The sequence below is a fragment of the Notamacropus eugenii genome, chromosome 1, assembly GCF_028372415.1.
Source record: "Notamacropus eugenii isolate mMacEug1 chromosome 1, mMacEug1.pri_v2, whole genome shotgun sequence".
Classification (NCBI taxonomy): Eukaryota; Metazoa; Chordata; class Mammalia; order Diprotodontia; family Macropodidae; genus Notamacropus; species Notamacropus eugenii.
In genome coordinates this window covers 249,263,850-249,282,372 of record NC_092872.1, presented here as the reverse complement: position 1 = coordinate 249,282,372, position 18,523 = coordinate 249,263,850, and the positions used below count along the sequence as shown (strand labels likewise).

Genomic DNA, 18,523 nt, shown 5'->3' with positions numbered 1-18,523 from the left:
GCCGCAGCCGCAGCACGGAGAGGAGTGGATCTGAGCAGGCTTCAGGGACGGGATCTCCAGCGGCCGCACGGGTCCCTCCACCCACAGGTGACGGGGGTCAGTGAGAGGGTCTTCTTGGCAGGTCGAGAGGGGAGTGGGGTGCCCCCATAACTCAGGCCCCCTTGGGAGGCAGTAGCTGAGGTAGCAGCAGACCAGGGCTCCCCAAGCAGGCAGGAGCTCAGATCCACTGTTGAAGGTCTCTGCATAAACCCCCTGAGGGAACTGAGCCCGAGAGGCGGCCCTGCCCTGACCTGAGTACTTGAACTTAATCTCACACTGAATAGCAGCCCCGCCCCTGCGGAAACCATGAGGCTGGGAAGCAGCATTTGAATCTCAGACCCCAAGCTCTGGCTGGGAGGATCAAGAGGCGAGGTGGGTGTGAGGAGAATATTCAGAGGTCAAGTCACTGGCTGGGAAAATGCCCAGAAAAGGGAAAAGAAATAAGACTATAGAAGGTTACTTTCTTGGTGAACAGGCATCTCCTCCCTTCCCTTCTGATGAGGAAGAACAATGCTTACCATCAGGCAAAGACATAGAAGTCAAGGCCTCTGTATCCCAAACATCCAGACTAAATATTCTGTGGGCTCAAGCCATGGAAGAGCTCAAAAAGGATTTTGAAAATCAAGTTAGAGAGGTGGAGGAAAAGCTGGGAAGAGAAATGAGAGATATGCAGTCAAAGCATGAACAGCAGGTCAGCACCCTGCTAAAGGAGACCCAAAAAAATGCTGAAGAAAATAACACCTTGAAAAACAGGCTAACTCAATTGGCAAAAGAGGTTCAAAAAGCCAATGAGGAGAAGAATGCTTTCAAAAGCAGAATTAGCCAAATGGAAAAGGAGATTCAAAAGCTCACTGAAGAAAATAGTTCTTTCAAAATTAGAATGGAACAGATGGAGGCTAATGACTTTATGAGAAACCAAGAAATCACAAAATAAAACCAAAAGAATGAAAAAATGGAAGATAATGTGAAATATCTCATTGGAAAAACAACTGACCTGGAAAATAGATCCAGGAGAGACAATTTAAAAATTATGGGACTACCTGAAAGCCATGATCAAAAAAAGAGCCTAGACATCATCTTTCATGAAATTATCAAGGAAAACTGCCCTGAGTTTCTAGAACCAGAGGGCAAAATAAATATTCAAGGAATCCACCAATCACCGCCTGAAAGAGATCCAAAAAGAGAAACTCCTAGGAACATTGTGGCCAAATTCCAGAGTTCCCAGGTCAAGGAGAAAATATTGCAAGCAGCTAGAAAGAAACAATTCAAGTATTGTGGAAATACAATCAGGATAACACAAGATCTAGCAGCTTCTACATTAAGGGATCGAAGGGCATGGAATAGGATATTCCAGAAGTCAAAGGAACTAGGACTAAAACCAAGAATCACCTACCCAGCAAAACTGAGTATAGTACTTCAGGGGAAAAATTAGTCTTTCAATGAAATTGGGGACTTTCAAGCATTCGTGATGAAAAGACCAGAGCTGAAAAGAAAACATGACTTTCAAACACAAGAATGAAGAGAAGCATGAAAACGTGAACAGCAAAGAGAAGTCATAAAGGACTTACTAAAGTTGAACTGTTTACATTCCTACATGGAAAGACAATATTTGTAACTCTTGAAACTTTTCAGTATCTGGGTACTGGGTGGGATTACACACACACACATGCACACACACACACACACATAGAGACAGAGTGCACAGAGTGAATTGAAGAGGATGGGATCATATCTTAAAAAAATGAAATCAAGCTGTGAGAGAGAAATATACTGGGAGGAGAAAGGGAGAAATGGAATGGGGCAAATTATCTCTCATAAAAGAGGCAAGCAAAAGACTTATTAGTGGAGGGATAAAGAGGGGAGGTGAGAGAAAAACATGAAGTTTACTCTCATCACATCCCACTAAAGGAAGGAATAAAATGCACACTCATTTTGGTATGAAAACCTATCTTACAATACAGGAAAGTGGGGGATAGGGCATAAGCAGGGTGGGGTGGATGATGGAAGGGAGGGCAAAGGGAGGAGGGAGCTATTTGAGGTCAACACTCATGGGGAGGGACAGGATCAAAAGAGAACAGAAGTAATGGGGGACAGGATAGGATGCAGGGAAATATAGTCAGTCTTATACAACAAAACTATTATGGAAGTCATTTGCAAAACGACACAGATTTGGCCTATATTGAATTGCTTGCCCTCCAAAGGGAAGGGGTGGGGAGGGAGGGAGGTAAAGAAGTTGGAACTCAAAGTCTTAGGAACAACTGTCGAGTAATGTTCTTGCCACTAGGAAATAAGAAATACAGGTAAAGGGGTATAGAAAGTTATCTGGCCCTACAGGACAAAAGGGAAGATGGAGACAAGGGCAGAGAGGGATGATAGAAGAGAGAGCAGATTGGTGATAGGGGCAATTAGAAAGCTCGGTGTTTGGGGGGGGAGGGGACAAAAGGGGAGAAAATTTGGAACCCAAAATTTTGTTAAAATGAATGTCAAATAAATAAATTTAAAAAAAAATACTCCAGGAGCACAGAAATAAGGGTCTCTATTAGGAGGTGGTCAGTAGAGAGGTCTTTTAACCTCCTCATGCTTACATTTCCTGGTCTATAAAATGAGGGGGTTAAAACATAAGGTTCTTTCCAGTCCTAAATCTATGACTCTACTACAGACTTTCATTCTTTCCTCTTTTATCACCATGCTTCAGATTTTAGTCACCTCCCCACTCGGCTGGACCCTATGGACAGCCATTTCAAGGATGGAATCATCCTAGAATCCCTTCCCTGGGATATTCCCTTCCAAACTCTTCCTTGCCCCCTCCTCCAATGTTAATCCTCAACTCCAAGTCCAACATCTATGCTATCTACTATTTTAACCAATAGGTTAAAAAAAAGAAATTCATCAACTGATTCCACTGGGTTCCATGCTAGGTCCCTCAGCTGAGCCCTCAGTATTGTATATCAGTTATTTAACTCATCAGTTGATTTCTGATTATTATTGGGGTCTTTGTTAGCAACAACTCACATTTACATGAAGCTTTGAGGTTTCACAAGGCCTGGGCTTTGATCTCACCTCCTCTGATACTTCCTGAGTGACCCTCCCCAAGCAAAGACTCCTCACCTATCTCAACCAGTTTCATTATTACAAAATGGGGCTATTAACACCTTTATTGCGGAAATCACAGGGGTCCTGGAAAGGTCAGAAGACAGAATGCATCTAAAGCACTTCAATCTATGTGTTGGGGCAAACCAAAACCCCCAACCTCTGAGAGGAATTCTCTGTTTCCCCAAACACCCCTGCAGAAATCTGAAAATACACGCTACACTCTACTAGAGTAATCTAAGTAAGTAAAATGCAACACTGATTACAGCACCTTTTTCTTCAAGTTTTCCAAGGTTCTCCACTACTTACAGAAATAATTCTAAATTTGTTAGCCTAACATTCACCAGCAGGCCTATCATACCTTATCTGGCAGATCTTATCTCCCATTACTTCCCTTCACACACCCTATGATCAGGCCAGGCTCGCCAGAACAGATGATGATGATAATGATGGTAACCATAGTTAGCATTTATAAAACTACTTAAGGTTTGCATCACTGTTTTAATACGTTAGCTCATACATACGGTCCTCTATACCAGCTTCTCTCATGCTTCTGATAAATTTCTACCTGTCAAAATCATTCCCACCACTCCAACCTCCAACCCCGCCATCAACAGCCCTCCTATCACAATCATCACCTCCTGCTTCACAACACTTTGGTACACATGCTTTACATGTGAAAGCCTCTGGACCCACAGGAACTCTGTCTTGTTCATCAACGCATCTCATTATCGACAAAGCAGAAGTTCCATAAATGTTACATCTGTGTTCTAACTCATCCGAAATCTAGAACGCCTCCCATCTTCTGTCACTAGGACCTCCCTTGGCTCCAATCTCTTTTATCTCTAAATGGCTCCTTCTCTTCTATATTTAAATGCATTTAAGTCTATTCTACCTTAAAAATCTTGACTTTGTTGCCTCTTCTAATCATCACTTCATTTCTCTCCTTCCCAATGAAAAAGCCTTCCCTGCCCCACTCTCCATCCCCACTTCAACTCTTCCAACCTGGCTTCCATTGACTGAAGCAGCTCTCTTCTCCATCACTACAGCGCTTGCTTTTAATCCAACACCCAGTCTTTTATCAGTTCTGATCTTCCTGGATATCTCTGTGGCATTCCTCCACCTTTCATCACACTGCACCAACCAGGCTTTCTTCCTACCTCCACCATTCTTCTGCCTGCTTTGCTGGCTCCTCCTCTGCTTCCTCTTCCTAAATGTGGCCCTGCTCGAAGGCCAGTGCTGGGTCCTCGGCTCTTTTTTCTCTTAACAAGTCTTTCACTGCAGACTCATTCCACATTCATTATCATCTCTCTGTTATTGCTAATGCTGCCCCCTCATCAACCAACCAATCACACCTTGATTTTTCTCTCTTCTAAACTCATAATGAATTTATTATGTTTACTGCACAACTGAGCACCTGATTGTCTCATTTTTTGTTCTCTTCCTACTTCTTCTGAGGCTTGCCTCCTCAAAAATAATGTAAATTTTAGAAACAAAAAACACATTTCAGACACTACTCTATCGCTCACGGCCCTAACATAATGATGAGCATTAGTAGGTGCTCAACAATTATTTCTTGATTACCAAATCTCTCACAAGAGGTAGCAGGCAAATGAGCAAAGGCATTTGCCAAAAAAAAAAAAAAAAATCACACAATAATGCACTTTTGCAAAAGAAACATGAATAAACTTCACTGTTAAGAAAGGCCAGTAAAAACATCTGAACGATCAACATTCAGAGTCAACTCTCAATTATCTACACTACAGGAGAGAAGAAACTAGGTAATTCAAGAACAAGATTATTCAAAATCATTTATATTTTGCTTCAGAATGCCTTTACCAACTTAAGCACTCTATAACCAATTTCCTTTAGGACCAGGTCAATTAACCTGCAGTCTGAGTTGTGGGAGAGTAGAGGCTACAGATAATCAACAAAGTGGATAAATAAAAAGTGATTGTGAAAAGTATGTGTTCCTCGTTGTAATTTGCCCAACAACAGCCCACCCCTCAGCCCCAACAAAAAGGAAATGCTCCCCCAAATCCACTACTCTGTTACATAGCAAGCTACAAGGTTTTCAGACTTCAAACCCTGACTCTCCTTTAAGACAAGCAGCAACTATCACTCTCCTTACAGTACGCCTCCCAAGAAAGCTGCCAGAATCTGTTCAATATAAACACAGCTGCTTCCTCAATGCCAACTTTACCAAACATTATGAACCTCTTATTTCAAATCATCCTTGAATAGGTTAAGAAGGGCCTGGCAATCATTTCTCAAATATAAAAAGAGAGAACTGAGTCAAACTTGTAAGGATATAAGACATTCCTAAGCCGATAAATGGTCACAGGATATGAACAGGAAGTTTTCAGATGAAGAAATTAAAGCTATCCATAGTCATATGAAAAAATGCTCTAAATCACCATTCATTAGAGAGATGCAAATCAAAACAACTCTGAGATAACACATCACACCTATCAGATTGGCTACCATGACAAAACAGGATGATGATAAATGTTGGAGAAGATGTGGGAGAGTTGTAACACTAATTCATTGTTGGTGGAGCTGTGATCCAACCATCTGGAGACCAATTTGGAACTGTGCCCAAACGGCTACAAAAATGTGCATACCCTTTGACCAGCAATACCACTTCTAGGACTGTATCCCCAAGAGATCATGAAAATGGGAAAAGATCCCACATGTACAAAAATATTTATAGCAGCTCTCTTTGTGGTGGTCAAAAACTGTAAATCAAGAAGATGCCCATCAATTGGGGAATGACTGAATAAATTGTGGTATATGAATGTAATGGAATACTATTGTGCTATAAGAAATGATGAACAGGAAGACTTCAGAGAGGCCTGGAAAGACTTATATGATCTGATGCTGAGTGAAAGGAGCAGAACCAGGAGAACTTTGTACACAGCAACAACCACAGTGTGCAAGGATTTTTTCTAGTAGACTTAGTACTTCATTGCAATGCAAGGACTTAAAAAATTCCCAATGGTCTCTTAAGGCAAAATGCCTTCCACATCCAGAGAAAGAACTATGGAATCCAATCACAGAATGAAGCAGATCATTTTCTTTTGTATTATGTTTCAGTTTGTTTTATGATTTCTCCCATCCATTTTAATTCTTCTATGCAACATGACTAAGGTGAAAATGTATTTAATAGGAATGTATGTGTAGAACCTATATAAAATTATATTCTGTCTTGGGGGGGAGGTAGGGGGTAAGAAGGGGAAGAGAGGGGAAAAAAAATCTAAGTTATATGGAAGTGATTGTAGAACACTGAAAACAAATAAAATAATAAAAAAAAATTTTTTTTAAGTGCAAATTAAAACAACTCTGAGGTAACACCTCACACTTATCAGACTGGCTAACACGACAAAAAACGAAAATGATAAATGTTGGAGAAAATTTGGGAAAACTGGGACACTAATACATTGCTGGTGGAGTTGTGAACTGATTCAACCATTCTGGAGAGTATTTTGGAACTATGCCCAAAGAGCAATCAAACTGTGCATACCCTTTGATCTAGCAATACCATTACTAGGTCTTCATCCCAGAGAGATCATAAAACAGGGAAAAACATTTATAGCAGTTTTTCATGTGATGGCAAAGAATTGAAAATTGAGAGAATGCCCATCAATTGGGGAATGGCTGAACAAGTTGTGGTATATGAATGTAATGAAATACTACTTTGCTATTAAAAAAATGATGAACAGGTTGATTTCAGAAAAACCTGGAAAGACTTACATAAACTGATGCTAAGTGAAGGGAGCAGAACCAGGAGACTATTACACACAGTAACAGCAATATTGTGTGATGATCACCTATGACTGATTTAGCTCTTCTCAGCAATACAATGATCCAAGGCAATTCCAAAAGACTCATGATGGAAAATGCCATCCACATCCACAGAAAGAACTATGGAACCTGAATGCAAATCGAAGTATATTATTTTCACCTATGTTTTTTTGTGGCTTTTCCTTTTTGTTCTGTTTCTTCTTTCACAACATGACTAATGTGGAAATATATTTACATGATTGCACATGTATAAACTATATCTGCTTGCCATGTTGGGGAGGGGGAAAGGACACTAGGAAGAAAAAATTCAAAACTCAAAATCTTATTAAAAAAGAATGTTGAAAACTATCTTTACATGTAAATGGAAAAAATAAAGTACTATTTACCAAAAAAGAAAAAATCTACAGTGCCTACCACATGTGGTTATTGACGGTGTTAAATTAGATGCCACATTAATGCGCTTTGCAAAATGTTTTAAAAAAAAGGGGTCTGGCAAATTCCAATTAATGTCACTAAGGAATACTTAAGCCTTACATTTCTAAAACAATTTAAAAAGTGACTGCCACCTTGTTCTGCAAGAAATTCTTCAAGCTCAGCACAGAAAATCAACAATTCTCATAGAACACTTTAAAGTTTACAAAACACTTTATTCACAATAAACCTAAAAGGAAGTGCAAATACTATAATCCTCATTTTACAGAAGGGGAAACTCAGATTCAAGGGGATGAAGAGACTTGCCTACAGTCATTTTAGAAGCAGGATTCAAACCCAGGGCTCCTACTTCCAAGCTCAGCTCTCCTTCTGCTACAAGGCAGAAACAGAGGCTATAAGAAACCCTCCCTGATACCTAAAAACCAAGGATCTTCCCAGAAAACTTCAGGAGTGTCATTCTCATTTTTTGAAGCAATTATAATCATTCAAATGGAGACAGTATGTTAAGATTTATAAAATGTTTTCCTCACAGCAACCATGCAACGGTTTACAGGGTCTATTTCAAGTGTACCTCCAGTCCTTTATGTCTTGGTGTGTAATAGCTATGTATATAGATCCATTTAATATGTGGATTTGGATTTTTACATTACTTTTCCATCTCTGAAGTTAACATGCCATGTGTTTTTTCTGTTTCCCATCTTTCTTCTCTAATTTTCCCCTAATCCCTTCTTTCATTGCTCAGTTGTTTTCCACATGAAACTTAGTAGGAAACCTTTTACATAAACAAAATTCATGACCTCTAACAGAATTACTGACAACTCTCCTTACTTTGAGAACAATTACATATCTCAATAGTATCAAATTCCTCTACATCAAACTCCATGATGCTTGTGAAAGGACTAGAGCTTTTCTCAGGGCCCAAACATCTGCCACTGGCAAAAGCCAAACCCTTTGTTGGCAGCTGCCTCTCTCCATCACTCCTCCTGCTTTTAGTTACTCTTTCCAGTGACTCAACAGGAAGGTATTCAGAGTAAAGGAGAAATAGAGCCCTTTAGACAAGGCTTTTCCTCTACCCACAACCCCAAAATATAGTTTTTTGCCACATGATCCAACAGTTTCCCATCCAAATTGCCACTCCCGTCTGTATGAGGTCACCAGTTAACAAAGAACAAGAAGCTAGAGAAGAATCTTTCTGCTAAAGGAGAGGAGCCAAAAAACCCCAGACTATTCAAAGCAATTAGGGGCCCCTCTTACCTGCCACAGAAAAAAGCAACCACTACAGCTACTTCCAGAGAGATACTTGTTGAACAGGAGAAGCAAGGAGAAAGGAAGTTAACTCTTCAAATACATCTCAGAACCAGCTCGGAAACCGGAAATGAGAAGATTCAAGGAATACTTGATAGCTATCTTCAAGCATCTGAATTGCATTCATGTCAAAAAGGGTTTAGATATGTTCTGATTGGCCACAGAGAAACAATGGTAGAAGTAGCAAAGAGGCCAATATGAGCTTGATGTGAGAAAAAATCTCCTGGTCATTAAAACTGTCCAAAAGGGAATGGGTTGCCTTAGGATATATTAGATCCCCCCCAAAGGAGGTTTTCACGAAAATGCTGGATAACCATTTGGTGGATGACCTAAGAGAGAATTCTTGTTCAGATACAAGATGACCTCTAAATCCCCTTCTAACATCTCATTCAAAGACAAGGTGTCTCTGTACTAGGGTCCCTATAGCCACCACTTCCCACAATCTTTTCCCAGTCAATCAGAAAGTACTATAAAAACATGCTATAAACTTGAACAATGTATTAAGTTTTAATTAAGTACCTTTATGCTTTGTTTATGGTTGGTACTGTTGGGCACTTTAGGGCATAAAAAAAGGAAACATGATCAGTGTCCACAAGAAACTTACAATTTAACACAACTCCCTTTGTGACAAATTAGAGGAAAAAAAGCACAAAATGAGTACAACATAGGGGAAAGAATATTGAAGGCATAATGTGGTGGAAATAAACAAGAACTCTACATTTCAATACCCTCTCCACCACTAAAACTGTAGCTGTATGAATTCTAGAAGGACACCTGGCATCTCTAGGCTTCTGGTGCTTCACAAGAAAATGCAGATAAGGCCACTCAGGCCATGAAGTCAACTTTTAAGGTCCATTCCAACTCTTAAAACATAGAATCATATGATATGGATGAGTACAAAAGGAATGAGAAGAAAGATAACATCCCTGTGAATAGGGTTTGCTAGGAAAAGGCTCAAAGGCCTGACAGAATTGGTGAAGCTCTGATAAATGGATAAAATAAGGCTAGATAAAGAGAAGAGGGTAGGACTCAACATTCCTTCAAAGCCAATTCCCCAGTCATATCATTTAAGAACTCACAAACAGAGCAATGAACTGGCTCAAGGATCGGCCTGGGAGCCAGGAAGGCCTAATTCCCAAAACCACCTTTGACAAAACAAGTCTTGTCAGTCAACATTTATGCAAGTCATTCAGTTCTTGAATAGCTGTTTCCTCCTCTGTGAAACTGAGGGAATAAATAAATGTAGAGCTTCCCTCACAGAGCTGGTATGAGTCTCAAATGAGACCTTGTATATAGAAACCACACTGAAAACTTCTAACAGCTTTAAAAGTTTTGGTTATCATCAAGCTAGAAAGTGTTTAACCTGGAAGAAATTAATCAGTTCTTCACAGGAAGGTTGAGCAAAGTGTGCTAAAAGGGCTTTTTAACACAAAACTCTAAAATTCTCACTTTTTTATTTCAATAGTATAACCTCATGGACAAAAATCAATGAAACTATACAGCAATTTGATGGCTCTGACAGCAAGATACAAACAATCCATAGTTGCACAAATCGGTAATCACTTTTTACTGCTTCTTGGTAATATAAATCAGAGATAAAATGTACAAATATGTTAGTAGTTAGGCTACTGTCAAATAGCACAAGGCAAATTATCATCAGTTTTTGGTATTAATAAAAGTACAGTGAGCTCCAAAGTTAAGAAAATTAACTTTTCTTCTTCAAAACAAACCACTAACCAAATTCTTTACTTTAAGTTTTTAAAGTTTCCTTAATTTGCATTCTGCAAAACCACAGATTCACCCTACTGGAGGGGCTTTGTAAAAGCAGAAGCCACAGTGAAGGGCCCCGATCTGGCCAGGCAAAAGCGTCATGCTGCTCTTCTCCAAGTGGCACAACCTGCAAATCAGCTACAGATATGGTTTCTAAGCAACAAAGACTCAAAACAAACGAACACCAACCATCATGAGTCACCTCCAGCCAGACTCACTTTGCGGACCAACTCTATCTGGCATAAACACTTCCTGTCAGGGAGTTCAGGAAGCAGCCTCAACTTGAAACAATTAGGAATTTGTCAAAGGTCAGACACAACAGGTACATCACCAAACCGAACGAGGTACCAGTACCCAAAAAACACCCCATCTTAGAGAAGCAGGAATCAAACAGGAAAGACAATAAAATTCTACAAGGGAAAACCGAAGTACTCTCAACAACAGCTCTGATAAACACATTTATATCCTTATCTTAAAGAACCACAGCCTACTGGAGAAAAACGAATCAACAGTGCAGATTTTCAAAGAAACACAAATCCAATTCCTAGTCAAGTGTCTGGGCCTTATCAGTGCACTAGAAATATCATAGAATTCTAGGTCAAACCTAGTATAGGCACATTAGATATGGGATGTTAACATCTCATATATCCCAAAGCCTATTAAATACAACCCACCTCTCTACCCTTACCCACTCCAAAGCTACTCCAGAGTCATCAAGCTGCCTTGGGTTGTCTGTGTCACCTCATGACTAATACATGGGAACTATCTCCTCCTTCCTTCTCCCTCAAGTAGATGAAGCATATATCCTTTTCCCCTGTGTTTAATGAGGGTCTAAGTAAGTTACAGGATCTTGTGTGTATGTTGGTCTCTCTTTCTCATTCACATACACACATACCCCATACCCCGACTCCTTTCTTCTTTCTCTCTTCCCCAGTTACCCTAGGAAAAATCTCTCCCTCTCTTTGTTCCATTTACAAAATAAGTGATCACCGCTACCAGACATAAGAAAAGTGGTAGTAATATGCCTCCACTATAGGAAAGATAGTTTTAACATTTTAAATTTTTATTGATAACCTTTGACTTTATAACATCCTCATCTCAGAAGATATCCCTTTCCCCTCCCCTAAAAAGTGAGGTATCCCTTGTAACAAAGAACAGAAAAGAAAAAATGCTACAGAAAAACTAAACAACACATTAACAGAGTCTGACATCAAAGTATAATGCTGCCTCATTATCCACCTTCTCTGGGGGGGAAAAGGAATGAAGAAAGAAGGGACAGAGGGAGGGAGGAAGGAAAAGAGAGAAGGAAGGAAATTTTCTCTTCTGCATAATCATAATAAATACAAGAATTCAGTTTCATTTGTTTTGGTTCTTGCTATACTGGAGATATGCTTCCATAATGCTGTTTACTTCACTCTGCCTCAGTTCACATAAGCCTTCTTGCAAAAAAAGTCGTAAATTTTAAATTAAATTTGAGGGTAATGAACGTGGAGTAAAAAAGCCTTGTTTTGAAACCTTGTTTTAAGAGCTTGACACTTGAACAAATCACTTTACCTCTCCAGGCCTCAGTTTTTCCCCTTGTAAAATAACGGTGTTAGACTACATGTTCTCCAAAGTACCTCCCACCACTATACCTTATTTTATGTTCCTACGACACCAAACCCTCACAATCAACCTATAAACACCTTTGAATACCCAGAAATGCCCTTTGGATTCTCTATAAAAACTTCTATCTACCTCCTAACTGTCCTCTAATTAACCCTGCTTTTCTTTAACCACCAGTATGCAAGGTAAGTAAAATTCTATGATTTAACTTCCACCAAAGTTGATTCCAATCCCTCCATTCCTTGACAGATAGCTTCACAAGTTGTTACAACAATGACAAAAAAATTCCGTATCGATGGCCAGTATTCTGAGTTGAATCTCTCCAAACTTAACTCGGCTGGTTCTTAGATGACAGTCTGTCACTAGACCCACATTAAAATCCTTTCCAGACAGATAGGCTCTGCCAGAGCATGTACCTCACTGGCTTTACCTTTGAGAACCCACGGTCACCTCCAGTCATGATGAGGCATGGAAACAAGCCTTTAGTAGAATTACTAGTATTGCAATAAATAAAATTTTTTACTACTGTCTACTGAAAAACTATTTCAGCTATACTGAATTAAACAGGCTTTTTTGAACTAGCTTGGGAACCTAACCACCTGGGGACCCAAACAGTGGCTCTCAGCTATGTGACTTTGGGTAGGTAATGGAACTCCTTAAAGCTTCAGTCTCTTCATCTGTAAAATAGGGATAATGGTATTTGTTCAGCCTCCCTCACCCAGATGTTGTAAGAATTAAGATAACTGTAAAATGCCTTGTAATTATCAAGAATGACACAACATTTAATAACTCTTATTAAAAACACTGTTTCTACAGCAAATGAACTTGAAGCTTCTATTTGCAGGTAAGAGCAATCTATACCGGCTCTGACCAGCCAGGGCACCAAGATACGTTTTCACAGGAGAAGACGGCAGCCTCTCTCAGTGACACCAGCCTACAAGGTTAGAAATCTGTTCCTATGCTTCTCCTTCATTGCCATGAACAGACGAACTTATGGAAACGCTTCTGGGCCTGGCTATATTTTCAGCCTGCATCCCAGTCCCAACTGTGTCATTAACCTGAGAGTTTTCTTGGGCAAGTACTTCATCTCTCTGATCCCCAATTTCCTCCAAGATGAAATTAAGAGATTGTGGATCAGATTACCTCAAAGGTCACTTCCAGCTTTATAAGCCTATACCTGGGTCACTTACTCCCTACTGTGTAAAGAAGCCTCTCCTACTCCAAATGTTATGGGACACTCACCACTTCTGATAGTATACAAACGAATGAGTTAGTTTATTTTACCCATACCTTCATGGTATCACAGACTTCAATCTTTAAGTAATTTAACTCTTATTTTCATGGAGCCTGACTTCGATGACCACCACCGTAAGCCATCTTACAAACTTCCACTTGAAGATTTCTAGATGTTACTATAGATTCATTCAAGAAGACAGGATACTCAGAGACCACAGGCCCTCCAAAAATTAGTCCTAGAGAGACCCTGCTTTTCTCAGATCTGCAAAACTCAGTGTCTCACAAAGCAGTTCCTAGTTCTGGGTAGGGGCTGGACCACCAAGTAAGAATGAAAAAAACTCTGTCCTTGGTGCTGCCTAGCAGGTCTACCTGGACTTCTCTCCCAAGTATGAACACAACTGTTTTGGGAAAGCCCAACTGTGCTAATGTTACTCCTCTACACAAAAACCTTAAATAGTTTTCCCTTGCTTACAAAATGAAATCAACAATCCTGATCAAGTACTTTCACAATCTGAGTTCAACCTGCTCATCCTGCCTCTCTCCTCTTCCAACCAAAGGAGACTATTATTCTCCATTCTTCTCTAGCCACCTCCAGTCTTCATGGCTTTGCTCATGCTTTCCCCTATGCACCAAAAAGATTCCCTGGAGCATTTCCACATTCTAAAATTCCTCTCTTCAATGCTCAATTCAGCTACTGCCTCACCAACTCCATATCCACTGAAGTAAAGGTGATTTCATCCTCCTCAAATTTCTCATAGCACTGTGAATTTACCTTACTTTCCCTTACAACAATTATTTGTGTGGCTCTCCTTCCCCACTTCGATTTTAAGTCTGAAAGAGGGGTTAAGTCATAATCTGTTTTGGCATCCCCTGTGCCCTGCAAATAATACAGCCTTAGTGAATGGATGGATTTATGCACAAAAGAGAATTTGTTCATAAGCAGTGATAGCTTCCAGAATGAGGTGACTGCTTATAGGTAAGCATTAGGAAACATTTTTATAACAGCTTTGTAAAATAGCTCAATTTGAAAGGAGTAAACCTCTGAAGGACCACACATAAGAGCGACTTCATAGAAAAAGGTCCACCTCAGCAAAGAATTGGAAATTGAGGAGATGCCCATCAATTTGTGAATGTCTCAATTAGTTGTGATATATGAATGTAAAGGAATATTATTGTACTATAAATAATGATAAGCAGGCTGATTTCAGAAAAACCTGGAAAGATTTATATAAACTAATGCTGAGTGAAGCGAGCAGAACCAGGAGAATGTTGTACATAGTAACAGCAATATTGTGTGAAGATCAACTAACTGTGAATAACTTAGTTTTTCTCAGCAATACAATGATACAACACAATTCCAAAAGACTCATGATAGAAAATGCCATCCACATCCAGAGAAAGAACTATGGAGTCTGAATGCAGATTGAAGCATATTATTTTAATGTCTTTTTCTTTCTTGTGGTTTTCCCCTTTTGTTCTGATTCTTCTTTTAGAACATGACTAATGTGGAAATATGTTTAATATGATTGCACAGGAATAACCTATATCAGATTGCTTGCTGTCTTGGGGAAAGGGGAATGGAGATAGAAAAAATTTAGAATTCAAAATCTTATAAAAGTTTACACTAAAAACTAAAAAAAAAGACAGAAAAAAGAAGAAAAAGGGCTACCTCTTATGCTAAAAGTTCAAGACCGGATAGAAAAGAAAATGTTCTGAAGGGAATAAAGTATGGTTAAGCATTGAAAAGCACAGATCTCAGAGGGAGGAGACTTGGAATATAGCCCTAATTCTGCCCTTAACTAGTTATCTAGATGTCCTGTAAGGGGTGGGAGCCTGAACTAAATGATTTTCCAAGTTCCTTCAAATTAGCCCTAAGCTCATTTGCCCTCACTACAAACCTAAGCTCCCACGGACACAAGTACCAAAGAGAAATTCACACAAACCAAGATCCTTGTCTCCATTTATTGCCAACCACCTTTTCCTTACCTCTTTGCTTCCTCTAGGTGACAAAGGTACTCATAAGCCACATTCTGATGTCTCCTCTCATCCATCTCCTCTGCAGTGAGCCTTTCATTATCCAAGACAGCTACAAAATAAGAGAAATTATATAAATATGGAAATCTGTAGCTTACATCTATAGAGATGTAAGAAAGCCAGATCAGTTGATCCTGACTCAGTTTGGTAACTTCCCACTCCCCTTGGCAACAAGTGTTGCCAGGTATAATATAATGACCTTATTCTTGCAAGGACTTTGGGCCCCACCTATATTATTTTTATCAAAACGTAGTAACATAAGCATATATCTGACTTTGCATCTTACTGTTGTTAATGAAACAAGCTAATCTATAAGAACCTTATTTCCAGTGCATAACTTGAAACTAAAACCCCTACATCATCAAAGGGCAGGGCCTCTTTCAGGAGGAAAAAAAAGGGAACTGGGCTGGGTCTCCCTTTTCCCTGGTAGAACAGATGTAACAATGTCCAAAACCCTAAGAAAGCAGAATTACTTGACAGATTGAATAAGGAAGCAAGTTCCTTCCCTTCCCCTTCATTACTTTCAAGATCCTGGTAAAAAGAAAACTATAGCCCTGAAAGGCTCAGGACACTTCAGAACAAAGCTTGGATCTATGAGAGCTTTGAGAAGGCAATCTCCCCACTTTGCAGAAAGGAGGGGAGGGAAACTATGGTGCAGAACACTGCATATAACATAAAACTCTTCATATATTGGCTGGTTTTGCTGAACTGATTTTTTTCCCCTGGCTTTGTTATTTTTTGATTGAAGTGATGGCCCTCAGAAGGAGAGAGGGGACATAAATCAATAACATTTTATCTTTCCTAAAGACCTAGAACACAGAATAGAGACAGCTCCTGTGATCTAGAGATCGTCTGCTCCAATTCTCTCATTTTAGAAAAAAAGGGAAACAGAGGCCTAAGTAAAACTGACTTGCCCAACTGGGGTTCCACAGTTAGCAGAAGTGGGTTAGAGCCCTGGGTCTCCTGATTCCAAGAGTGCCCCATTCCTTCACCACACCAAGATGCCCCGTCTCTAAACTCCACGCGGCCAGAGCTCTTTTCCACTCAACAAAACGTGCCTCCCATAAATTCTCAATTCTCCCTCATGTTTATTTGTATTTTTGGTGTTAGGGACTCCTACGTCGGTGTGGGGAGCCTGTGGACACCCTTCTTCAAATTGCTTTTAAATGTATAAAATACGTGAGATGACAAAGGAAATAAATGCACTGAAACATTTAGCAAGATGGTTTAAAAAAGGTAAGTTCACGGGCCCCCCAGTCCGGGACTGGCAGGGAGCGCTCTTCGGAGCCGCCCAGCGCGGGACACGGGGCTGCGCTGCCGAGCGGGCCTCCTCAGCCTCAGTTTCCTCCACCGGAGGATGGGTGTTTCCTCCGGGGGGTCCGAGGGGCTGGGGGCCATCCACACCCTCACCACCCCCGCCAACCCCCTCCCCGAGCCCGGCCAGCCCGGCTCCAGCTGACAGACAGAAGTGCCAGGACGGCCAGCTCCCGGCGTGATCGGGGAGGGGGCCGAGGCCGCGGCCCCAGAGCCCGGACAACGGGCGCGCCCTGCCCTTCCGGGTCGGCGCGGCGCGGCCCCAAGGGGAACCGGAGCCACCTCCGCCTTGGGCCGGCTGGGCCTCCCCGGGCTCGCCCTCCCGGCCCCGCCCGACCCCGGACTCACAGCCATAGTGCGGCCGGACCACCGCCAGTCCGTCAACTTCGTCCGCGGCGGACATGGCTGCAAGAGCGAGACGTGCGCGGCGAAGCCTCGGAGGGAAGAGGCAGGCGGCGTAGCGCTTCCCGGGCGCGGCAGGGGCAGCGACAGCGGCGGAGGCGCGCTGGGTGTGACCGTGCCCGCGCCCGCGCCCGCGGCCCCGCCCCGAACCCGCAGCCGTAGGGGGAGGGAGGGGGAGAAGGTGGAGGCCGACGGAGGAGGCGGGGCCCGAGAAGCCCCGCCCACACCTCCCTTCCCCCGCCCTCTATGGGCTGCGGCGCTGCTTACGGCGGATGAGCCATCCCAAACTTGCTCGGCTCTGTCCGCCCACTCTCCTGGCTTTGCTTTCTCCGCCTGACTTTATGATGCCTCGGGGGCGACCCGGCCTTCCGCAACCCGCGCCTGCGCCCCCTGGGGTTGGGGGTGGGGGCTCTGGGGAGCCCGTGGTTAAATTTAAAGTGCGAGCGTTTACCCCTCGGAAATTGGCGGGCGCGGCAAATCCACCGAGCGGGGCTCGAGGCTGATGATGGAGGAAATGTTACTAATGGTGGAGAGGGGTACCGGCGTTTATGAAGCGCTCCACAAATATTACCAAATTAATTACCACCTTGGAGCTTTACGTAATGCAGAAGAAACTTCAAAGCGCACCCTCCCTACTTTTTCCGGGGAGAGACAGTGGTTAAACACTTACCGGCCCCACCCCCAGCCCTCCCCGGGGCTCCCCTGGGTCGGGGCTTCGGGTAGGCCCCGAGCTCCCCAGGCCTGAGCTCTAAGCCGCATTCCAGCTGTGCGGAGAGGGAGGGGGGAGAGCCACACCTGCCTCCGCAGCGCCCCATGACGTCATCCGCCTCACCTATTCCCCCTCCCCCTCCTCAGCCTCCTCCTCCACGCGGTGCAGTGGAGCTTTCCAAGCCTTCGCTTATTAGAGCCTCACAACGCTGTTGTTATCATCCCCATTTTTACAGAGAAGGTCACCGGGCTAAGGGGGGTCAGAGGCAGGATCTGAACTTAGGTCTCCCTCCTGACTTCATGTCAGGGATCCAGCACTATTCACCGCCCCACTCCGCCGGGTTTCCTCCTCTTAAAATAAGATGGTTCTGGATAACTTTGTAAGTTTCCTTCTAGTTCTAGGTCAGTCATCAAATGGAATGATACAAAGTGTCCCAGAAGTTTTGACGTTTAAAACTGCACTGAAACTTTCGGGATACCCCATAGACATAAAGCACTTTGCTTTATAATGTTATGTATTGTATATGGTATTGTATATTATACATAATATATATTATATACACGATGTATATTGTATATTACAATATATATTACATATATATTGTAGAGGGCTTCAGAACCATATAAAAACTAGCTATTATTATTATTATTATTCAGTGATGAAACTCATTACTCTCTCTAAAGGAATCGGGATCATAGGACCTATACTATAATATTATATATGATCAGTTAGGTGGCCCAGTGTATGGAGTGCTGCGCCTGGAATCAGAAGACTCGTCTTCCT

The 18,523-nt window shown here is 41.9% G+C and overlaps 1 protein-coding gene across 1 annotated transcript in view; it reads right to left on the bottom strand.

Moving 5' to 3' along the window:
• The window catches only part of IQGAP1 (IQ motif containing GTPase activating protein 1), a 115,690-nt gene extending 98,419 nt beyond the window's left edge, over nucleotides 1–17,271 (bottom strand). The window contains exons 1-2 of the mRNA XM_072628492.1: nucleotides 16,978–17,271; nucleotides 15,268–15,367 (exon numbers count right to left, since the gene is read on the bottom strand). Of these exons, the coding sequence (XP_072484593.1) occupies nucleotides 15,268–15,367; nucleotides 16,978–17,032 (155 nt within the window). The 5' untranslated portion in view covers nucleotides 17,033–17,271. The remainder of the gene's footprint in view (nucleotides 1–15,267; nucleotides 15,368–16,977) is intronic.
• Nucleotides 17,272–18,523: the final 1,252 nt, after the last annotated feature.